This window comes from Oenanthe melanoleuca, chromosome 4 (genome assembly GCF_029582105.1).
Source record: "Oenanthe melanoleuca isolate GR-GAL-2019-014 chromosome 4, OMel1.0, whole genome shotgun sequence".
In the NCBI taxonomy this organism is placed as follows: Eukaryota; Metazoa; Chordata; class Aves; order Passeriformes; family Muscicapidae; genus Oenanthe; species Oenanthe melanoleuca.
Genome location: NC_079337.1, coordinates 55,041,707 through 55,067,657, shown reverse-complemented (window position 1 = coordinate 55,067,657; position 25,951 = coordinate 55,041,707). Strand labels below are relative to the sequence as shown.

The 25,951-nt window shown below is 37.2% G+C and overlaps 1 protein-coding gene across 2 annotated transcripts in view; it reads right to left on the bottom strand.

Moving 5' to 3' along the window:
- TAPT1 (transmembrane anterior posterior transformation 1) overlaps positions 1–22,565 on the bottom strand; it is a 46,786-nt gene extending 24,221 nt beyond the window's left edge. Inside the window, exons 1-5 of one of the 2 annotated variants that reach the window (XM_056489744.1) lie at positions 22,008–22,565; positions 17,507–17,637; positions 13,375–13,493; positions 9,800–9,823; positions 1,112–1,274 (exon numbers count right to left, since the gene is read on the bottom strand). In XM_056489744.1, the coding sequence (XP_056345719.1) occupies positions 1,112–1,274; positions 9,800–9,823; positions 13,375–13,493; positions 17,507–17,637; positions 22,008–22,299 (729 nt within the window). In that variant the 5' untranslated portion in view covers positions 22,300–22,565. The remainder of the gene's footprint in view (positions 1–1,111; positions 1,275–9,799; positions 9,824–13,374; positions 13,494–17,506; positions 17,638–22,007) is intronic. The other variant, XM_056489745.1, reaches the window with a different exon arrangement.
- Between the last annotated feature and the right edge of the window lie 3,386 nt (positions 22,566–25,951).

Sequence of the window (25,951 nt, the reverse complement as noted above, 5' to 3'; positions counted from 1 at the left end):
TCTCATCAATTATGGAGCTATATGTGGATGAGTATCTCCCCACACAATTAAAATCCAGAGAGTAACTCAGTGCCAATTTAGTACTTGTACATATTTTTCAGCAAATGTAAAATCAAAGGCAAAAAAAAACCCTATGAATAAACAACTGACATGGCTTGTATGATATTTATTTCACTTAGTATAACAAAGTGTGTTCCTTATGCAATAGTTTCCTATCTTACTAGGAAAGAACAAATGCCTTCAGACAAATTAGTCAGATTTTGCAGAATGTAACCCTGTTTCAGCAGTCTTCAAACAAAGGTACAACAGATGTTCAAACAAGGATTAATACATTATTGAGGAACCCCAGAACCCCAGCAGACTAACTTCTGTGCACAAAACTCTGATTGAGCCCGTTTAAGTGGCTGCATTCCTATTATATCCTATATTTGCAGGACGCAGAAAAAATTGTGCCTATGAAAACTTTATTTACCTTGTGAACCATTGATCACAGAAGTACAATTAAAAATCTTATGCTTTACATTAATAGCAAAACAGAAACTGTTTTTCTCAACAGAATTTTTTTTTATCTGACCTCCCAAAACAGAATTTCCTTTTCATGTGTCACTTCATTCATACATTCACCTTATAAGCTTGTATCTGCTAGCCAGGACTGAGGTAAAGCTGTAACATGTGTCCTTGCACACAATGAAAGCTGTATTTCCATAATGATGACTTAAACCCTAAATTCCATGTTTTATATTATCATCCTTCTCTGCTCTCTCTCGGGATCTTATAATTATTTTAAATCAACAGTTTCAACTTTTCTTGGCGAATTCAAAATCTCATTTGTTACCCAGCATTTCATAAGACACTTCTTTCATTTCCATTTCTCAAGTTTCTTGCTATGAATTGATGAATAAGCTCCATAAATTAGGCATTATGAAACAGTATCTAAAACCTTATTACTCATAAACCTGTCTGTTTCACTGCATCTATGCTTATTATCTTAGGTGTGTGCAGATTTGTGAGAACAGCAGATGTGCCACATTCTAAGTACAAATACTGGAAAACAGATATTTTAGATAGTCTGACAAAAGCATGCTTCATATTCTGATGCCAACATTCTTACCTCAAGCATGTTATAGATGATGTAGAGCTTTATGACAGACTGTCCCCTTATCAGATGATACATCATAGAGTAGTCAACATAGTGCATCATGAAGTAGCAGATGACCAATATAACTCCTTTGAGCATGTCACAGACCTGAGCAGGCTGTAGCAAACGTCTGTCACTGAAATACAAAGGGCAAAAAGTTCCATTAAATGTCATATACCCACAAAATACAGATGTTACTAAGTCAATATGAATTTAAAGAAGCTGTTCATCATGGATATATTTTAATGTAGTTTATTATGTCCCTTCCCCTGCCCTTCACTCCAACACCAAGTCTACGATACACATTTATAGATCACACTCATGAACAGGATCACAGTCTCTTACTAGCCACATCCCTGTAACTAAAACACTATTTGTTGAGAGCTCCTGCTTTTTAATAACATTCTGCATGCACGCCCTTTGATTTCTAATTTACCTTCCCTCTTCCACACAATTCTATGACTTTGACTTCCTCAGGTACAGAAATTGTATTCACTGTGATCAAAAACAAATGAGGCAGTCATCTTCAATTTCAGTATAATGAACCAGATGCTGAGGAACAGGTTGTAAATTCTTTATCTTCCTTTAGCTCTAAACTCTGCAGCAGTAAATGCAAACAATTTGACATCAGAGCTAGAACCAAATGCAGAAGTCTTCCATGAGTAACCCACAACACTAAAGGGATCATTACAAAATTTCTTCCTAGTAAAACTACAGGAAGAAAATAACTTTATCTCAATTGCCACAACAGTATACATAATAAAATTGCAAGGTCATATTCACTTGTCTAATTATTTAGTTTAGTATTAATAGGATGCAAAGCAGTTAAAAAGCCTTTTAATTACATTTATTGTTTCAAAGAAGTTGCAAGCAATTAGGAGAGTTCAAGTTATTCAATAATTTTCAGTTTCTGTATTCTTAAATCAGTAGGTCATCCAGTGATTAGGCAATGTTCCCACAAACTAATAACATATTTAGAAAAAAATAAAGAGTCATCTTGTAAAAATGTACGCCATTTGTAAAAAACATCCAAATAGTTACTTATGACCTCTGAAGTAGTTCTACAGACCCTACAGGGAAGTCAAAAATCTCTGCTATCTCACTCATTCTATTTAAATCACAGCTGGAGTGTTACACTTTGTGTTTCTTTGTTGTCTTCCATTCAAAAGAAAAATGCCCTGAAAACAACATTCACGGATTATATCACTTCTGGAACCACACACTGACATTCCACAATGGGCAAATAGGTCATGCTCTTGCTGGGAGTATGAGCAAGAAAGTTTCCAGATCTCTCAGATTCACAATATTACACTTTGAACAGAGAGCAACTGCTCCTTTCATTATATACTTTTTACTGCATAAACAGCATTAAAATCAATTACATTCTCAATAAAAGAATTTGACCTTGTCCAGCATACCAAAACTGCTTACAGGGACTTTCACTCCCTAAGAGACATTTTCTTGCTTTCAGAAGCCCTCCAGTAAGAAACAATATTCACACCATATCTTATTTCAGCCTAAGTCCTTGACAATATGCCTCAGTGATTTTTTTTTCATAACTTCAGCCCCTAAACTGAGTTTTAACTGCAAACACCAGCTGAAAAATGTAACGAAAACTGAATGTGTACCTTTTGCCCACTGCTTAAAAAGCCTATGACTGCCTTTGCATGACACACAAAAAAAACTGCACCCTCCCTGACCTGTAAAATCACTTTGAAAATTTACTGCCTTATTTAATTACATCTGACTTAAATGATTATCGTTAATAAAATATAATAGTATATATTGAAATATTTAAAAGACTTAAACAAGCCTATGATTATGATTGCTGTTCATATACTGAGTAACAACACATTCCTTTTTCTCCAATCTACTTCCATTTTGGAAGCATATTCAGTCATTTCTGTACAGATTTCCAGGCCAACATTCAAACTCTGAAATACAGATTGGGATACAGTGGTAAAGGTACTATTAGGCCACAACAGAAATGCCAGGCCTTACCACATGAAAAAGAGAACCAGACTTTACTACTCAGAAAATCAGCATCTTCATTCTTCCAGGCAATAACTACTTTATCATTAGAGAAGTAGTGAGTATCAGGTAGAACAAAAGAGACACCCACTTGAAAATCTCATTCACAGTCTTTTGAAGGTTTGTTAAGGTACCAATTTTAACGATAAGATGGTCTCTTACTTGTCTGAAACACACTAGTGAGTAGAATCTGTTTATAAAGCTTCTGAAGCAGTCCAGAAAGATTCTTACAGGAAAATGCTTTGATGCCCACAAATGAATACAGACTGAAAATATCACATCAAAGGTTTTCTTGCTTACAAGTAACATCCAAGATGCTCAACCACCAGTCACAAGTTGCAGATGTTCTGAGCTGATAACTCTCTCACTCTTCTGCTTGTGTTGATTTTCATCTCTATGATTACACTCAAGTAAAACCAACTCAGAAGAAGCCAGTGTGAATGCACACAGCAACCATCACAGGGGACCACAAATTCTGAGAACAGACTACATAAAACCAGGAGCACAACTGCTTTTCTAAAGGTGGTCTCAACTCTGAAAACTATCTCAGGAGACTAACTCTCTAAGTCGCATACAAACTTGTATACAGCATCCTATACACTGGAAAGATGAAAAGATTTTGAGAATGTGCTGTGTACAGAACAGACTTGATTATCACTCAGATTCAATAAAAAAACTGCCCTAAATAGTCAGATCAACTACTCTTGATTGCTGGAATTAAACTTTTGTAGAACAGATCCCATTCAAATAATGTTTTTAGATAATTTTAGAATCATTTAGGTTGGAAAAAAACCTTTCAGATAATCGAGTCCACCTATGAACTTATCACTGCCAAGTCCATCATTAAGCCACAGTCTATGCATCTTTAAGTACCTCCAGGGACGGTGATTCCACCACTTCCCTGAGCAGCAGCCTGTTCTTTGCTTTATAATCATTTTGGTGAAGAAATTTTTCCTAATATCCAATTCAAACCTCCCCTGACACAACTTGAAGTCCTCTTGTCCTACCTCTCATAGTGACTTGTATTTAGTTTCTCAGCCATCTGTCTGTATGTCTAGGAAAAAACTGCAATAAACAATATTTTTCTGACATTTTAATTTAAAATACAATCTATTAATGTTCTGTTCAAAGTCCTACACAACTTCTTGTGCTTCTCATCCTCATGAGAAGAAGAACCAACAGTAATGCTGTGACAGCTTCAAAACAAGTGTCCTGGTTTGGGCTGGCAAGAATGCTGGTAACACAGTGAATGCTTTGGTTGCTGCTAAGAAGTGTTTACCCTGAGTCAAGGATTTTTCAGTGTCTGTTGCTCTACTAGTGAGGAGCTGCACAGAAAGCTGGCACAAAGTGCAGCCAGGACAGGATGTCCTGAACTGGCCAAAGGGATATTCCACACCAAAGATCATCACACCCAGTATATAAACTGGGGGAGTTACCCAGAATGGGGTCTATCACTGTTCAGTGACTGGCTGGGTACCAGGCAGTGGCTGGTGGACAATTCTGTCACTTGTTTCTCTTAGAAGGTTTCTCTTAGCTTTCTGTTAGACTTTCTCCTTTTCATTACTATTATTATAATATTTAGCGTTATTATTAGCATATTTTGCTTCAATTATTAAATTGTTCTTATTTCAACCCACAAGCTTACCTTAACTTTCCCATTCCCTTCCCCACAGGTGGAAGATGGAAGGAGTGAGCAAATAGCTGCATGGTACTTAGTTGACAGCTGGAACTAAGCCACAACATCTTAGTCACAAAAATATCCTCACAGTTTCAATTTCCTCAGTTTGATGACAGAAGAGCTGCCAGCATCTCAACCCTCTACTCAGTACAAGGGATTAATGTAAAGATTGACAACAGAAAACTGCTTTTTAGAAAGTAAAAAGATGCTAGCATTTAAAATATATTCCAGTGTTCTTTCATTGTGCACTAGGAAAGACTCTTTCATATTGACTAAAAAAGTAATCTACAGTGTACCACTAACATGTTTCCAATGAGAGAGATTAAACATATCTACTCCATAAATGCATAGAAGCATTTTTATTGTAGCAGAGTCATCTTCCGCTCTGATTAGAAACATTTACAAAAGGATTTTGAGTTGTGGTTCTGAATATAAAATAGAAAAGGGACAATTATTTCCTACAAAGACAAAGAAATCAAGTAAGCGGATTAAGTCTAATGATTTGTCACCTTTTGGCAAATACACAGAACTGACTGCAAAGCCTACAGTAATGAAATGATGCAGTCAGTGTTCAGTGAGAGCTGACCATTGCAGTTTTAGCACACAATCACGGGTTCAATCTGCATTTGTCACAAATCATTCCTATCCTTTGCATTAAGCTGTTTAATACATATAAACACACACAGGCTGATGCGATTTCATGCCTGTCATACCATCCCAGCATTTTGCATTCCTTTTTTTCAATATATGTTTTTATTTATTGTCTCCAGTAACTACTCAATACCAACACTGAAAAGTACTTTCAGGACATCTTAAGCACTAACTAATCAGAACTTGTGATTAATATCACATACAAACTCATACTGCTGTAGTCACGCACGAGTACCACAAAATCTCAAAGAAACAAAATTTAAAAGCTCACATTGGCCAAGCTATGACAACTACAAAAAGGCCAAAAAAACAAACATGAAAAACATGGTACTGGTAATTTCAATACCTCACTGGAAAGTAGGACCCAAGTTTTAAGAACTAGACATTACTGGGCTGATGTGGTAACTCAGAGCGTGATATTGCACAACTTTAGAAATCATTGAACAGAGGCATGAGAAGCTGAAGCAGCCTAGCTCACTTCCAAACACTTCACATTTTACAGCTGTGCCTGAAGCATGACTGAATACAGAGAGGAAGATTTCACATGAAAATTACATACGGGTCTTTTTTCTCATGAGTGACAAAATGAGAACTATTACAATGGCACAACCTCAATCATTCTGGTAGCAAGATTACAAAATAGTGGGCAGTAGAATTTTTCTGAAGAAAGCAGTTAGTCTTTTCCTTTAAAGCTATCCCAGACATACAGTGATGCTACACAACTGAGTTAAATATTAATACTTGCCAGGCTTTAATGAACTCTGCTCTTGAAAGACAGTATCATGAGAGCCTTTGCCCATAATGTAGTTCCTCTAATATCCTACCAGACTTGAGAAATAATGTTACATGGTTTCAAAATTAAGCTGAATATAATTTACCTCACCATTTTCACACCTCAAACCAGTAAATAAAAGGATCCAGGGCATCTGGACTGTCCTTCAAATGCACCTTACTATATGATTATTGTATTGTATTGTATTATATGATATGATAAGTGATTTATATCTTTTCACCTAACTATTTTTTGCCATTATTTGAGCAACCGGGTTTAGTGGAATGTGTCCCTTCCCATGGCAAGGGGGCTGGAACTGATGATCTTTAAGGTCCCTTCCAACTCAACCATGCAACGATTCTACAATTATTCCATTACTACTTCAAATATTTTTTGCTTTAAGTCACGCTAAGATGCTCTTTACAGAATTTTACAAGTGATTTCATTATGCTAAGTCTCAAGTTCCCACATTAGCTGTATAGCCTAGACCATCAGGGAATCAAATTTTAAAACAACTTCCAACAACCAAGTACTTTAGTACTAAAGAGTAAGACTTATCCCTTCTTTCTATTATCCACTATGTAAAACCTTATATTGCTTTACTGTTACTAACACTAAATGCACCAAAATGTTTAAATGTGAAATGATCCTTCTATCTGCATGAATTCAGTGAAAATCCAAGCATTTCTCTACAGAGAAACTCTCCCACATTGTAACGTTAAGCAGCAAATTATGGCAATACAGAAAAAAAACCCACAAAGACTTCACCATACTACAGCATGTACTTAACAAGATGCTCAAACTCCCCAGCCCTTGGGTATATTTATCATTACATCTACTAACTGACAGAAAATCTCCACTGAAAAAAAAGCCTTACTTCTTAAAACACCATAAACACAGAAATCCATACTTAAGGGGATATACAAGCTCATCATTAATTTTTACAGTGATGTGCAAGCCATACTACTATACCTCCCTATTCCACCACAGCATGCTTCTGTTTCAGCCCAGTCAATTGTTAAAAAAGCAGAACAATGCTTATCCTGCAGTATTTAAAGCAGCTGAAAATCAAACTATGGCAAAATTTCCACAATGTACTGATATCAACCAGGAACTGAGCAAATCAGTCTGTTACAGAAAAAACCTACTTTTCACAACACAATAAAAATCAAGGTTTAATACTCATGCTTGGAACTTTCCAATTTATGGTTTCTCCACCATAAGACAAATTTAGAAAGTGTAAATCCAAGTCTTTCCTCTGTATAGAAAACCATTGGATCTGTGTATGTCCTCTCCCTTTGGAAAGCTAAAAGCAAGCAAATTGCCTTATAAATAATTAGCAAGAATTACTTTCCTAGTCTATAAAATTAAATTAAAATACTATCAAATTAGAATGTTACCAAATATTCTGACTACCCACAAACTTGGATAAATTTTAGGAAAAACAACATTTTTAAGATGACTTGTGACATTTATAAAAAAATCCCCTGTTACAAAATTAAGACTTAAATCACAATCTACACAAAATACCTACCCAATGAAGAAAAATCTAGTGTGAAAACCAGTGCTCATCAAAAGAAAACTCCTTAAACTAGTGAAAGTTCAAGAAATTAGTTACCTTTCTGTAATTTTCAAGGCATTTCTATTTATCATCTTACTCAAAATGCCATAATAAACATTTTATACAGTAGCAAGAGTTCTGTCTCCACCTACTGGTTGAAAAGCATTAGGTTCCATCATCTATACAGGCTATGACTACACAGATAGTCACACTACTGATCCTTAATGTTTGTTACTGAACAGCATGATGGACTTCACAGTACTTTAATTTATTAAAGAAGCAAACCAGCTCCAGGCTTTCAAAGTATTGGTATCTACCCCATCAAACTCGTTTTTATTCCAAGAGCTGTACAACTGAAGTCACCCAGCATAAAGTAGAGCATTATTAAAAATAAATCATAGTTTACTAATATTTATCGTTAATATGTTCAAATTCACAGGTAGGTAATGCACAAGATTGCTTAAGTAAGTGATTTCCAAGAAAACCAAGACTTTGTGTTAGGTATTTTAATAAGCCTTGCTCATTGATTTTAAAGCAGTTAAACCATTGGAACATGAAATACAACCTGGACAAAGTGAAATTTGCTCTTGCTGTATAAAAGCATCTAAAAAGAAGTCTCACTACAGTTGTTCCTGATATGCTTTTCAGCAACTGACATTACAAAATGACCAATGCTTTCACTACATGGTGTAATCACACCAAGCACACTTGTCTGAGTACTTAGTTCCTTTGCCATCCAACCCATATGCACTCTGAATATATTATTTTAAACTTAACTGCAGACTGTCACATGGTATCATATGATTTATTTTTGCCTTCCAGGCCTCCTGGTGCTCCTCAATTTTTCACTAGTCTGATTACATATGGTTTTCTAATCATCTTTTAGAGTTGTTTGGGTTTTGCTTATTTTGTTAGTATTTTTAAAATCAAAAGGTATTCAAGACTTTTTCTTTTTTATTGATACAATTAATTGCATTTTAATTAGTTTATTTAGTTTAGACTATTTAGTCTCATCCAAGTAATTCAGATTACTCTAAACAATTACTCCTATGAAGTCAACACCTACAAAATTTCCAATACTTATGTCATATATACAGTAATTTAAAGATATGAATAAACTGTCACTGAAAAAATGTTTTAGATGGATATTTTCATCTTCATAATATACACACATACATAGTTATTATTTGGGTTTATTTTTCAGTTAATAATGCACTGAAGAAATCTTTTAGCATGTTACAAGTTTAAGCATGTATTTTACAGCAGACTTCTTCTAACTCTATTATTTATTCAAGGCTAACATTTTCAAACCATTAGGCAACCACTGAGATTTATAATAATATATTTCAGTTATTAATATAGTGGTCTAATTAAAGTTTTGCTTAGGTTTTCTTTCTCCATTTTACATGAGATACTTGCAGAGAAACTGAACAATGGGGGTTTGTTTTAAGTGTAGTCTTTACCAAACCCTGAATTCTTCAATATATCCTTCATTAATGAACTGTGGTGTAGTAAATTTCTAATTTTACACGAAGCACTAACAAAAATTATTACATTAACACATAAGGGGATATTTTCCTGTTAGCACTAGTAAAGATGTCAGGGAAAATAAAATCCAAGCAAGGTTGAAGGGTATATTGCCCATATAACTACAAACTAAAATTTTTTAAAATGGACTATGCGATCTATTGGAAATATTTTCCTACAATTATGCTCAAGTTTGGCTTCAGGAAAAGAAGCTCTTTTGAGATTTTAAGAAGAGGTACACCTTACAGTATGCAGGATTGCACTAATGTAAAATTTTGATTATACAGACTGATAAGAAAAACATGTCTCAAATGAAGAATGCTAAGAAACTGAGAGCCAAGCTTGCCAAAATTAGGCGGCATTGCATTTCTCAAACAATAAAAAGCCTCTACATGCACACAAAAAAGCACGAGACCATGCTAAGAATGAAACAAAACCAACCTTGCTGTTAGGCCCCGATGAGAGCTGTCTCAAAAATAAAACAACAGAACGAGGTTTGAAATAAGTGACAACTAGAACAAGCTTTCATTAAGCTTTTACTGTTAAAATAACAGAATCAAATATAACTGAAGACAGTAAACAAACATATGCTAAAGCACTGTATTTTATTATGCATAGAATAATCTATAAGTCTTATACTAAGATACCTGGCAATGAACTTTCTGAATGCCCTAAGACTGAGGTTAAGCATTATAAAAAAAAACCTGCTCTAAGTACACACAAAAATATAGCTATGAACCTGACTGAAGCAGTATTTAGAAGAAACCTCAAAAAGCTTAAGGCACTATAAACTGAAGTACAGCAGGGGCTATAGTTTTTCCAAGATACCCTTTTTTAAGCTGGGCCAAATTCGTCCACAGGCGCTCCATGTGAAAAATACTTTAAATCTATGATAACTTATTTCCACAATGATGTAAAGTTACATACGAAAATATACCTACCACAAATAGCAAAAATGTGCTTGTTATTAAAACTAAGAGTTGGTTTCTCCTTTGAGGTATGTTGATTAATTTATCTATACTATTAATTTGTAACCAGCCTTTTTACTGATTACATGTAGATGTGTGAATTTGGCTGACAGCACAGAAGGAAAACGAAAATCAGGATTTACTCACCAAGGAGGAATCCCTGTGACACCACATTCCATCCTATAAAGGAAGTGAAAGTGCTCTTCCCTTCGGTCTGATTTACAAGAAAGAAAGAAAGAGAAGGTTGTAATGTTGCTACACTATGCACTGTTATGGAAAGGAGAAAGGAGTACTTGATCTGAGAGTATACTACAGAAAATAATGAATTCATCTTCCTTTTTTTGGTTGGTAGAAAGCCACACATTTTGGTGGGCAGATGCACAACTTTCTCAATGAACTTCAGGTGACAACAGGAAGTTTATGGCTTGCACATCTTAATTCCTCAGGAAAAAATAATAGGTTTGGGAATAAGTGTGCAACAGAGGTTCAAATTCATTTAATAGCCTGATAATATGAACAAATAAATATTGTCCACAAGAAGAATGCCAGTGTATTTGTTTGTTTTATTCTTCCAGATATGCTTTCTTTTCACAGTTTCTTTCTTAGAATAAAGCTGTTCTATTTATTTCCTACTGAAAAACTTTGTCTGTTTCCTTTCAGAACTCGGTAAAATTAAATATTACAGTATGTGGAAGAGGCTATAAACCACTTCCCCTATATTTAAGCACTTTGCATAATATACCATAAACAAGAATTAGCCCATTTGTATAGAATGTGGTTTTATTGCTTTAAAAAAAAAAATGGGTACATTTCTCCACATTGAAAAGAGAAGACAGAATTATGAGGATATAAATAAGCTGAAGAGTAAAGTGGAAGGGAAAAAGTACACTCACTGGTCAATTACTTCACAGAGATGTTGAGAAAAAAAGTCAAGATGAAGGGAGGAGCACTTTTATTTACCACACAGAATGGAATATGATGTGGCAGGTTCAAGTAGCAACTAGTCAACATTTATTTGATATTTACAAGGAAAAGCAAGCTAAAAGATAAACAGCCACCTGCTTTGTAAGTACCTTTTATAATTACAAATGTAATTACTATTCAACTCTATTTTGTTACAAATACATAAAAATGTATTTCCTGAGCTGGAAGAAAACCACAAATATTTTTTGCCATAACAAATAAAATCAGCATAACTACAAAAAACAAGAAAACCCTCAAAAATTCAAAACACAGACTCTTAATAGAGTTAAGAATCATTACATCTGAAGAAGTTCCATTACATACTATAGATATGAGTCCTAAAACTTTCAGTAAAAAAGCCACCAACTTAAGAACATGAATGAATTAGATAAAGCCTCAGGTACTGAACAAGCAGAGATTCTAGTGAACTAAATTCCAAACACATTGGAGGAAATTGTGATGAAAGAAATTGCTTAAAGAGTCATTACAAAAACAAAGACTTCTTCACTTAAGGTAATCTCAGTTTCACAGCATCTTACTCAATACCGCTTTAACACAGCCAAATTCAATAGATTAAACCTGCTTCTATTGTGCCTTACATACAAAATACTGCCAAGGAAGTAGACTAAATACTAGCATTGCAGATGCATGTATGCGTATATACACATATCACATACATGTCAGTGCATATGGTGCTTGAAATGTCACTTTTGTCAGCATACTGAACAATAACCTAAACCAGCAAGTGGTCTTTGAAATCTTTACCTGTAATTTCAGAAGAGCAGAAAAATTTCTTTGCCAAAAGCAAAGCTGAGTTTATAAACGAGGAAGAACATTTTTAAACAGAAAATAAGTAAGATTCAAATGATATGTTGATCTCCATTACATCTACCTGAATTTGAAAATAGTGTCCATATAGATATCTACAAATAGGCACATCATTTGCCTTGTCATCAGGCTAAAACCAAATAACTGTCATTTCTACACAGCTAAGAAAACTCCCTTGATCTAGTAAGTCTGAGGTTCAGTCCAAAATTAAAAGAGCATTAAAACAGTATAGACTGCCATCTAGTGCCGATGTTTAACATCACCAAATATAAACATTTCAACTTTAGACTATATTTTAAAAGATTATTTTTTTGCAACTAGACTAGCATTTGCTGAAATCAGAACATACATTTCTAAACTATGCATCTATAAGACCTTCACAAATAAAGGCAATACTGATAATGCAAATACAAACAACTTGATTTAAAAAAATCAGTAACCATAAATCAACTTCAAGTTTTAGAAAATTCAGAATAAAGGTCCTAAAGTCTTTATTAATTCAAGCAATAAAGATAACATCAATACAAGTGCTCCTTTTATTTCAGACTACACTTAAGGCTTATACAACCAACTTTACAACGAAGTAGCAGATTTTATAAAGGAAATTAAGTCTGTCCAATTTTTGATGTCTATGCCAGAAAAGCAAACTAAAAATTTTATGTATTAGCAACTTCTTAGTATTGATATGAACACAAAAATTAAGACATCAAGATCTAAAATTTCTTAATATTCTTATGGTTTTCCTCTACATGTTTCACTCCCTAGGATTCCTCAGAGAAAATAAAAGGAGACATTTTACTCAGGGATCTTTTCAGCAAAGTTTTCCATGAAAATAAGAAAAGCTTTTACTGTTAAAAAACAAACAAATTCTGTTTTAATATCAAAGAGCCTAGCAAAAGACATGAGCCTAGTCTAAGAATTTAATAAAAAAAAAAGCCCAAATAGATATTAGATAAAAGAACAAAACTCTAAGGTAAGGTTCCATCTCTCTCCTTTACTAACCTGAATATGTCTAAGTGGTGCTGTTATCAAACTGCTGTGTCTGAAGGAAGCAACAATGACAGTTAGTGACTGCTGGTAAAGTTTAAAGGTCCCCCACACACCTTTACTTGGCTAGTTTAGACTGAGACTTCTATGTTACAGTGGAAGAAGTCATTAGTAGCTCAAATGGCACTGAAAGGCCATAAAATGAAGCACACACATAAACAGTGAAACATTATTTAAGGGTATCAACACTTTTGTCTTCAATCAACTTACCGTAAGCCATAGCAAGGCAAAGTGATGAACCGGAACATGGCGAGAAAAACTCTCAAAGGAAGCAGGGTGAACACATACAGAAAAGCATCCAGGCACAAAAAGATTCCAAAAAACATCAACTAAATTACAAAAATAAAACAGAAGTACGTTAGCAGTTTATAAAATTTACAAAAAGTTTATAAAAAATTAACTTATGAAAAATACATTTACATAAGACTAATTAACCAAATAAGCACAATATTCTCAATTATTCAGTCAGCTGAACTGCAAAAAAAATTAACATTTGAAGACTATTCAGCAGAAATTTTGCACCACAAGGTCCAAACCGTGAAGGCTTTTGTAGACTTTCACAGCTCACTGAACTTAGTCTTTATTTAATATATAAACTGCAGTTGAATATAACTGTAGCTCATTTTCCAATAGTGACTTTCCTGTAAGGTTATCAAAGTTCATGTTTTCACCTTAGGGAAAAAACCCATAGAGCTGTGTGTAAATGAGCACAGCCATTTTCTACCTACCTCCTTTTTCAACCTTATTTCCTCACCCCAAAAAGTTTTCTATTACCCTGTAAATTTTCTATTGCACAGCTAATTACAACTGTGGTAGATCTGCAAAGAATAACCACCTTTTTCATATAATAAATATAAAATATGAAGAGGTAAACTTCTAGCTGCCCTCAGTTTAAATGTTTTATCCTTAATTTATTCAAACATTAAAGCCATTCAATGTGGCTACAAACCAAGCAACTCTGTGATAATTAAACTAGACATTAACTCTACAATTCCAAAGCTCCTATATACCAGACTGTCCCCACATGACATTACTTCTTTATCTGCTCTTCAAATGATTCTGTGCTCTATCTAAATGGAAGTCTAGAAATATGCTTTTATGCTTCTGGTCAGACCATGAGCTAGTACTTTTTCCTGCAAGGATAATCCCATAGAAGCTAGTTTAACTGGCTACACAATTAAGACTAGCAATATCTAAGCAGACCTAGATATCCATGTCAGATATGCATTTACATGTGGAATTTGTATGTACTGCTGATGGGAAAGGAAGATACTGGGGCGGGGGTGTAAACCAAAGTACAAATAAATTACTTCTCTCTCACAATCCCTTTGCCTTTCAAAGTACCTTCTTTGTTAGTTTGTGCAACAGCCAGCTCCATGTGCAGTGAGAACCTGTACACCTTAAACATCCCTGTAACTCTGAAAGTAATCCTACAAACTGCACTCCAGAACAACTATCCACAAGTCACATAAGACAAGAGACTCAGGCACAACAGCACTGCCATCATTCCTGAGTTTGTACTTTCCTCTGTAATATTATTTCATCCAATTCTACTGTGGTAGAATACTTCAATACCATTATAATAATGAGAATATAATGTTAAGGTCTCTTTCCTGATATTTACTCATTCACCTCTAGTACTATTTTCAAATATTTCCAGCATTTTGAGTTATTATTCAAAGTTATCATGAGCAGTGGTTACATGAACTGTTGATTAATTCATGCACTGCCTTAATATGTCATTAAGCTATTTATTTTGAAATAACTCTTAAACTAGGTGCTGAATATTCAAGCACTGAAGATGACTGGAACTGAACAGTTAGTGTTTTCATACTCCTTAACCCAAAGAGAACAGAAATATAGCCTGTCTTTTTCCTTGTGTTCTTTGAGGACATCTTTATAATTCAAAAAACAACACTACTTTTTCTTTTAGATTTAGACTTCTTATCCACCTGAGTGAAATTATAGTTTTTCACATTCTATAAGCTTGCATTAATATTTGCAATTATTGTTTAATATTTAATTTTTTCAATGTTTTTACTGCAGGCATCTGATGAAATATAATTGGTGCTGAACCTTCTACGCAGTTTCTGCAAACATTATTTTTGCTGCTCCATTCCAGATATTAAGGAACTAACCGCAAAGCCTACAGAGTTTTTCCTCGTCATAACTATAATTTAACAAAGGAGCACAAAGTTTAATTTTGACACCAACTGAAAACTGTACCCTTAAGATGGCAGGGATAGAGACCACCAGACCACCTTATTTAGTATAAATAACCTACTACAATGAAAAGCTCCCACTGAAACTGCACAAAATGCTTGAGTGGAAGCAAGCAGTTACATGGTAAATTATCTAGCTTCTCTAAATAAAAAAGAGCACTCAGAACAACAACAAAAATACTACCCTTTGAACACTGCATTCCTCTCTAAAACTATGGATGTTAAATAAGTGCCTATCATCTCCTGATATTAAGCTTTCATAAATATACTCAAATTTATTCTCACTCTACCTGATTATAGTTTTCCTTCTTATTCTGTAGTTATATACAAGAAGCCATCAAGAAAATTCTTCTCTTCCTTTACTAGTGTCTCACAAGTTCTACTTCAAGTAAGCAGATTTTTGTATCACATCAGCAAGTGGTTTCTGCAACAGGTACACTATTTAGTTGATTTCTAGGTGCTCAATTTGATACAGTTAGTATGCATACTAACATGGACTAAGCCAATGCAAAGAACCAAAAAATTTTTTCATAATCTCACTGTAAAATATAACTGTCACTTAGAAAAATATCTTTATTATTCAGTTTCATAATATTTCATATTCAAAGCACAGACTGAAGTTTGATTTGCCATGCAAAACCCATCAATTGCATCACTTACAGCATTAATCTTATTTATAAAAAGACTGCTGGATGTTGCATGCTCTTATACACTGAAAGTTTTATTGAAAAACTATGGCGACAATCCTTCAGGACAATTTTTGTGTCTTGGAGACAGCATGAAAAAATATACATAATTAAAATGCAGATGATGTAGAAATGCTGTATTGTTCAACTGAGTCTCTACCACAAGTGGAATATTCTATCATAAACTGGAATGGATAAATACTGAGGATGTGAAGACACCATCCCTGGAGTTGTTCAAAGCTTCCAGCAATCCTGAACAACTTATTGTAGGTTACACAGTTTTAAGCAAAGGCAAGGACTACTACATGGGTACACCCCAATTCATTAATTCTGTGATTTTCTGCAGTAACTGACTGGAATTTAGCTTGGTAAAGCCAGGCCTCATCATGGCTGAAGGATGAATTTAATGATACTGAAGGGGAACATGAGCACTACTGACCAAGGGAATCCTGCCCAGCCTTCCTCCCTCCGCTTTCATCTTTAGTTATAAAGCTCCCCTTCTGTCCTTGTGTAGATTCTGGACTCTCAAAAATACTGGCTGAGCAAATCAGCCCACTAGTCTAGCACAGAGCAAACAGAGCAAAGAAAGTATAACATTCACTGCCAAATTATGAGCAGATTTAACTCCTGGAATGGTCCAACAAGCACCACAGCTCATGCAAAACAGGCAGTATGCATAAAGCGGGAGACTGAAGTGGGAGGAAGAGCAAAACAAGCTTCTTCCTTCAGTCTAAATTAAAGTGATTTAGGCCTATATAACTTCATCTCTAGAGATTTCGGGAATTTTAGCAGTATTAATTTTAATGTAATCATTACACTGCAGCCTAGCCAAACCTTATTACCAATGTTGCCTTACTCATCATTCCTGAGCATACTGCTGCTGCCTTCCAACACGGCAATCAACATGGTTAAGCCAGAAAAAAATTGGCTCACTGCAGGGCCAAAATTATATCTAAGCTGACATAAAGGAGGTGGCAAGAATCCCTCAGGAAGGGCTGCAACACTGGGATAGAGAGGGAAGATGTGGTAAACAGCGGGAGGAAGGAAAATAAGAGACCACGAAAATTAAGTCAAAAACCTCAGAAAAACTCATCTGTCACCATATTCTTATAAGACTGAAACCCTCCAATCCTCAGAGAATTTTACACTGGCAAAAATCTTTGAAACAGTTTTTTTAAAATGAAAAATTACATTTTGCTGTAAGAAGTTTTCTTTTGCTTGATTGTTTCTTTAAGGATGAGTGACATCTCAATAAAAACCCTGAAACAAAAATGTTTAAGTAACATTCATTATAGATTATTTAAAAATAAATAAAATAATAATTTACATCTTATTTTTGTAGCAAAAGTGTTTTAAAATTAAGCAGTTCTTTAAATAAATTTAATTCAACAGATTTAATCTCCAAATTGAGCCAAACATTAAAGCATACTTCACCTTTTCCAGTTCTTTTGGTATCCGCATGCATGTGTACACTCTCTCTCGCCGCTCTGTGTATTTTGCTTCATTGTGTTCAAGGAAATAACCTCTTGTTAGCTCAGCACTGATGAATCTCAGCAAGGAAAGATCTATTCAGAAACACACATAAGCAGAAGACACTTCAGGCATGACCTCTAGGGGGTGAGAACTTCTGTTACTTATTACTTGCTACATGTTTCATTTACATGGCCTCTAACCTGGAAGGCTTCTGCTGATGGTTAAATAACTTTGCATGGAAAGAGTTACAGGAGATACAAGTCCAGTGCTCTCCCATTCATTCCCCTGCTGCCTCCCAACAAGCTACTTTTCCCAGGCAATCAGACATCCCACTTCTACAAAACATTACTCAAAGCCCCTACACAAAATGCAACATGCTGAGCGAATCTAATCCTTAATGTATTATCAGACTTCCTAAATTTACTAAACTCTAATTTTGACTTCTTAAAAGCTAGTTTCTCCCTCTGCAACATTAGCAACTTGTTCTTCATTTTAAAGAATAGCTTTCTGCAACAGCAAAACATTCACAGATACGTGATCCCGAGCGATTCAGTGCACAAACAGTACAAACACACTGAACATTTGGTGATCAGGTCTTTCACAACCAAAGTCATCAAGCACGTACAGATCTCCTATGCTTTAACGGCCGTAGGTAAATAACCTGAAGGCTAACTGGCCTGTGTTTAAGCAGCTCATATGGCTTCTAAAAAAGACTTTGCACAGAGTAGTCTTACAAAATTACTAACATATGAAATCATAATTATGAAATTCAGGCTATCAGCACAAGAAGGTTGAACTTAAGCTTCAACAGTAATTGACGAGGTTTGACATTACCACCTCCTTGCAAAACTTCAGAAGTGACATGACACTACAATGAAGTTCAACATCTCTGGTTATTGGCCTTTAGAACCAGAAACTCTCAGCGTTCACACAACACCCAGAAGACGAAAATCGCTTATCTTTACAAACAGATGAAAAGCTACAGACACTTACTACGATACAAGCACTAGTCCACAAATAGTGAATTCAAATTTCCGCCAAAGTCTTAGGAACTAGAGGAGGTACAAGTAACCTTGCATGGTAGAATGCTCTACATTTTTCAGGGCAGGAAGAGGCTGCATATACATTCTTAGTAAAACAACTTAGATAACAGCTGTTAAGAGGGGAATGCAAGTATTGACACTCTGCATGAAGAAGTCATCTGAAACTGAGACAATACCTTCTCAATATTCATTACATTGAAGATGAAGACTTTCACAGTAACCAGAAGATTAAGAAGAGTTTTAAAGCAAAGAAGGAATCAGCTCAAGCAGACATATAAAAGATGCAAAAGAGGGTGTGCTTACAGTCTGCACTACCTTGGGTGGAAGGTGTGATTAGAACTTGAGGGGACTACAGGCACTTCGTAGAAGGGGTGGTGCATTAATATTCTCTGTATGTCTGGTATTGTGAATCATTATTACTGATACTGATCACAGCTATAAAACTCACTAACTACTGTTAATTATGCATTATTAATAAATAATTATTTCCTTTAAACTATGAGAACTGAACCATTTTCCCATATGACCTTTCCACTGGATAGTGATTTTGATGATCCGTATATTACTGATCCACTTCTACTAAGTAGGCCAAACCCACTTGAGGCCTTAAAGGCATTTATTTTCAAACAAACAAAACAACATGCTGCTTAATGAGTAGTAATAAACTAATATTTACGTATAAAGTTTCAATCAAAGTTCATTCAGTGAAATCACTGCTCAAACCTCTTGTAAACTTGTTTTCTAGAGTTCTCCTCTGTAACACTATCACTTGTAACTTTTTTGGTTATGCCAATTCTTCAATGTTTAAAAACTTGAAAGTTCCAGCTAAAATAACCAACCTTCTCTAATTTAAAGATAAAGCAGTCTCAAACAACTGAAGTTGCCTGCACAGTAAATACATGTATATTGTCACGCACCATTGGGCAACTTATGAGTCCCTGCCAACTTCAGAAATTCTAAGATTTTAGCTAATGAACTATTTGTTCCCACCCCTTCTTACCTCACACAAAATATTTTAGAGCTATAGCTGAAAACCAAATGCTTTAAAGTTTTCAACACTTTAGACTTTCATGCCCTAGATATTGAGGGATAATCAATCCTCATGACTGAGGTTGATCGATGCATAAACTCCAGAGTCTGACTGCAAAATCATCTCTCCAGTGACAGGGGATGCACTGGAGCGCACAGTCACTCAGCCACCTCCCTTCTGAGCTCTTACTGCCACCCAGCACCAGCCTCAGCTCTGTGCCAGCTGTGAAACAGATTAGTGGCTGACCCTGTAGGAAAAACACAGTAACCAAAAGAACAGCATGACACACCAAGGCAGAACAAAGTAATAAATCATTTGAAAAACAGCTTGATTCTGCTATCAAAGCATCGAGCAACATTTTATTTTAAAAGTAAACTCTACCTCCTACTTTAAATTCCTTCCCTACTTCAAATTCCCCTCTTTTGCAGTCAGAAAGTTTTAGACAGTGGCCCAAGTTTAATCTGTTCAGACAGGATACTCAGAATGCTTACAGTATGCTCTTTTATCTCCACACCTCAGTACAGGAAAGCATAAGCATCTTCAAAAAACACAAAAGGACACAAATTCCTTCAAGGTAAGAAGATAATGATTTAACTAAGTTACACTTCAATGCATAGCTGCACAAAGGATAACCATTAACCAGAAAGGAGAGGAAAAGTTGTGGAAATGTCAAATGCAGCGCACTTCAGTAAGTTTCTATTATATAATCCTAAATACAACAATTCCAGAGACTCACTTCACTCCTCTCAATCCTAAATACACACTTCCATAAGCACACCAATTATTCAATCAAGAAAATACATATTTTAAAAAGTATTTTTTTCTCCTCTAATCAACTTCTTCTTACAGTACTAGTCCTGCTTCATCAATATGAAGAAAACCCTACTTCTATTATTTAACATATTGCTACCCTTAGATGACGTTGAATTTTTAGTTGCTCAATCAAGAAGCCTGTTCTTATGTTTTCTTGCCATGAAGCATCAGAGAGCACCAAAGATTTTTAACTATTTTAAAATTTCAAATAAATTGCATAAACACAGTTAAGTACCCTCCACCACCTCCAGTAACAATCCCTTTTTATAAAGTTATTTGTTCAGCTGATTTTCAGGCACATCAGTACGTATCATGATCATTCTTTTTCTCACCTCAAAGCAATTGATACTACTCCAATCAAGCCAATTCCTTTATAATTATGGAAATGACATCACCTTTAGATTCTGTAGTGTTCATCAACACCACAGAACTGCAGTCAATGATGCCACATGTCTGATGATGTAACACATCAGAAACAAACAGTACCCATCAAACTCAGAAGGAAAGCATTCAATTGTTGATACATTATTAAAGTTAAATCCTAATTCCCATTCTTTCTTTTCTTTAATATGACCTGTGTTATTACATTCAAGCCAAGACTGAGAAAGCCTTGAAAGTTTAAAAATTCAAGCACTTTCCAGATTTTCAGCAAGCCAAACAATTAAGAATACAGTGCTAATATAGCTATTTATAACCTTAGCAACACTAAATTAATCCTGACACGGTGACTGACAGTTTTTATAAAAACGACAGAGCTATTTACAAAAATCATTTGGTAGATACCCGAAATAACCACTTGAAGCGTGAACGTAAATATAGCTGCATATTGATAGCAAAGTCTATGACATTTTTCCCTTATTTTTCCTTATAAACCCCCAGTTGGTAAATTTCATTTACTTTAAATTACTTTTACTAATCTGCGTACAACTTCACAGCTTTAATGGCATCGTTACTGCCAGCAGCAGAGTCAAAGACCACTGTAGTGACAGCTGTGAGCGTGTAACAAGAACTGGTAGGACGATGAAATATTTCTAGCACTTCAGCAAGAAAGTTGAGCGAACCCGCAGCCTCCGGCCCGTGAGGCTCGGGAAACGCGGGGCCGCTGTCTGAGCAGCCCCTCTCCGCTGCGGTCACACACTGCAGGAGCCCGACAGACACAGTCCCACCTTCAGGGCACAGCACACCCACGGACGGTGCCCGGGCTGTTTGCAAACCCCCTGAGCAGCAGCAGCAGACAAACTGCGTGTGAGGGCACGGGGACCCGTCCGCCCGTCTCCGCTTCCCCAGCAGCCCGGGGCGGACAGCCGGACACAGCCGGTGCTGCGGGCTGCACCGCACCGACGGGCCACTTCAGGGGCCAAGCCCACCGGCAGGGGTGAGGGAAAGCTGCCTGGGGCCGCCCGGCGTTCCCGGGGCCCGGCCGGTCCCGCCGCACTTTCTGAACTCGCTGCTCGCCCAAGTTCACGGCGCTGCCCCGAGCAACACCGCCACGGCCACCGCGGCTCCCCGGGGGCCACCCATCCCGGGACCCCGCCGCCGCGAGAAGGAGGCCGCCGGCCCCGCCGCCGCCCCTCACCCGAGAGGCTCCGCTTCTTCTTCCTGCCCCGGTCGCTCTCGTAGAAGCCCAACGTCTCCGTTCGCTGCTGCGGGGACGGCTGCCCCGGGCCGGCGGCGGGCGGCCGCGGCTCGCTGCTCCCCCAGAGAGTTTTCGGCTCCCCGCGGCCGCTGTCCTGCCGCCCATCGCGGCCGCCGTCCTGCCGCCCGTCCCCGCCGCTGCTCGGAGCGGCGGCGGCGTCGGCAACGCCGGCCATGTTCGCCGCCCGCTGCGCGCCCGCCGCCCCCGCGCCGCGCGCCTGCCGGTGACTCATCACCGCGCGACAGCCGCGGGCCCGGCCGCGCGCCGCTGCCCCGCGCGCGAGGGGCGGGGAGGGGCGGGCCGGCGCGCCGCCATCTTGCCGCCCTTAACCCCTCAGGGGCCGGGCGCTCTCCCGGCGCGTCCCGCCGCGCCGCCCCGAGGCTCCCCGGCTCCCAGGCAGCGGCAGGCGGCGGGTTTGCGTACGGGGACAGACCCAGCGGGCTCTCTGCCGTGTTCCAAAAACGCGTGTGACGGTCAGGGTTTCACGCCCCCCTCCCCTCCCCACGGGCCGTCGACGGCAGCTCAAGGCAGTCGCTTAAACCTTGAGCCACGCAAATAAAGACCTTGTTCAAAAATGGAGAGCGAGTGGTGAATTATTAACTTTAAAGCCAACAGGGTTTCAATGAACTGGAGAGCACGAGTTGCCCGTGCCGGGCGCTCGAGGTCGCGGCCCTGGCAGCAGCCGAGCCGAGCCGAGCCGAGCCGGCCCGCACCGAGCTCCGCACGGCCTGAGGGGCCCGCGGAGCCCGGAAAACAGGCCTGCAACAGCGGGTCCTGAAGTGCTGGAAATGCCGTTCCTTCCTGGCAGCGTGGGGATAATGACAAATCATTGTTCCTGCCACAGACTGCTTGTCTGTGGCAATTTATTCACAAACATGAGTGTAAGAAGCAGGCAGCTCAAACAGCGAAACGCTTGTTTGCAGGGGAATTCACATGAGCACGAGGACAAAATACCTGGCCTGAATTTCAAGTACAAGATCTCCTTCACATTCAGTTCTCGTGTTCTTATCATGCATTCACAGGCCAGATTCAGTCAGCTTAATATTTAGCCACTCACCCTGGGAAAACAAAGAATGCTTTATTCTTTCTTTGGAAGGCCATAGTAGTCTTCGTCTATAGCTCTTAAGTTAATTGTACAGTTGTCTCAAAGAGCATTTTGGGCTTTGGATGGACTGGATGTGCCCATTTCCATTGCTGTTAGTAGTTCTAAATTTCCCACATCTGTCATTTCAAGCCAAATCTTGTATTTTCAATCCAAATTTTGTATCCAATCCAATTTTGTATTCAATCCAATTTTTGTATCCAAATCCAAATCTTGTGTTTTCAGGCAGTGAAGTGCTTTTTCCAGACAGTGATACTGTGTAGTGAGGGTATCACAGAGCTAACTGTGATAGCTACTGTACTACACATTATCAGTCTGGAGTTTCATCTTTTCTCTTTAGATGTAAAAAGCAGTTGGAAAAATAGGATGCAGAAGAAAAGCTCCATAAAGAAATGAAAATTATCTCAGCTGAAGGGTTGGTGCAGTTGGTGCAAAGTTACATGACACCCTGAGAGATATTCTGCTTCTCTCCTTCCAACTGTATAAAAGTTTTATCCAACCATAAGATGCATTGCATGATATTTAAGGACAAGAAATGTCACAACCTCATTATCAGTCTTACTGAACAGAAGATACTTTCAGCATCAAGCATCATCTAACATCTTATTCAGGCCCACTGAGAAGCGACGTGATGAGTTGCTGGCACCAGATGTGACAGCACATACATTTTTGTCTTCAGGGGTTGACCCAAGACAACCTTGCTTAATTTACAAGATCTTCAGTTCTCTGCTTGAAGTAATTCAGCTTGAAGTAATTCAGAAGGCACAATAATATTATGACTGCAATATGGTTCAGCTAAGAATTCACTCTACTTTTGGCACTTCAGAAGCAAATTGAGAAGACATCCTTGAGTTCCTACTCATGGAGTCCCTCTGCATTTTTTTTTCTGTATTTTCATACAGTTTCTAAACATAATTTGCTGGATTATTAGTATGTTCTTTTTCACATGCAAATATATGTATTCCAAATATTACTTGTGTGTTTTGACACAGTGGCCACGTCTGGAAGGTCAACCCAACTGCAGCAAAATCCAGTGTTTAGGTATTTGAGGCCTTGAGCTAGCCAAAAGAGAGGAGAAAAGTTGCTTGGTGGGAAATGCTGGCAGTGTTCATATAAGAAATAGTGGTTCCTTATGGTATCTGCTGTTGGGAGTTATCTAGAGCCATCTGCTGTTTGGGCAGGAAAAGCTGAAATTTTTTGCCTTACATAGCCTATCTGCTTTGAGACATGCTATGCAGCAGGTCAGAATCTGCTTTACAGTTTCATAACTGTTCACGAGTCTTTTTCCCGAAATGATTTTCTAAGAACAAGACACAGCCCTGTCAATGTTCTTACAGCTGCAATTCCACCTTTTTCCCCAAGAGATAATTAGCAGGTGGGGAGGAGAGGGAGGACTGTTTCAAAACAATGACTGTCTCCCAGGAGAAAAACCCAGTTTCATTCATAGAACAGCAGAAAACACTAGGATAGTGAATATAAACTGAGAAGTAAGGACTACTTAAATTTTATTAGGAATGTAATCTTTTTTGGTCTTTGGGGCTTTCTTTGCACAAGCTACTTAAATTTTTGCCTTAGTAGACTGATGTTTAAACTACCCAAAAAGTATCTTATACATAATCATCACAGAGCGACTTTTACTAATGTGATATCAGAAAAGTTTTTCTGGTACTGTTTTGTATTAAAACCTTTATAGTGTATCCAGCTCAGCTGTGGTTTAATCCCTGAATACTCATTGCTGCAACTACTCTCTCTCCTAGTGAGAAGAGTTCTTTTACTCTGAAAAACATTTTGCATGGTTTAAAACTCCTCTTTTTAAAGGTCACTAAGAAGACTCAGAAAAGGCATCATAATTTTGTTTTGGTTTGTGCTTTTTGCTGGCAGAACTTTGTAAATTGTAAAAGTAAATTGTGGGCATAGGTTAAGAAATGTGAAAAAAGTCGGGAGAAACTCAGTGTGCTGCCCTAAGCAAATTTAAGTGAAACAAGAATACAAGTAACAATAAGGAAGAGGCAGGTGTTAAAATGATAATAAAAATGCAAAATGAAACAGTTACAAGTAACTGCAATACTCATAACTTTATGAAAACATCTGGTTTCTTTCCATTGTAAGCTTTTGGCTAGAGGGGCTCAAACTTCTTTGGACTTTGCAATATCATTCAAAACAGACTAGATACTAGAAACGTAGGTTTAATTATTTAATTTCTTGAGTCTCCTGCAAGAATTATCTTGAATTATGATCTTGAATTATGATCTTGAATGCGATTTTCAATAATTTTTCATTTTTAAAAGTGTCATTGGTGTGTACACTTTCTGTAGGAGGCAAGTTAACAAAATTAATGGTGAATTCAAAGTGCAATAATACTGATTTATTTCCACAATAAAATATTTTAACCCCTTTTGTAATATAAACAATTTATTTTGTGTTGACTTTGTGACTTTGAGTTCATCGATCCACTTATGTACTATTCATTCTTCTACTAAAGACTGTGCATCTCTTAGCAACAACTGATATTAACAAACTTAGTTCTAAATCTTTCAGAGTTGCAGCTGTCATGTATTTGCAAGGTATTAAAGTATTGGTTGAAAATATAATCTAATTCTGTCTCAGTTGTGTTTGGTAGCTGAAGTTAAAAATATCTGTTTACGCCCACAGGGGAAAAATCCCGTAAAGACTTTTTCCTCCACTTTATGTTCAATGTCTGTGCAGCGCATTAATTTTGCATAGGATAATCCTCACATATGAGAAAAAATCATTATAAGAAATTTTCATATGCTGTTTCACT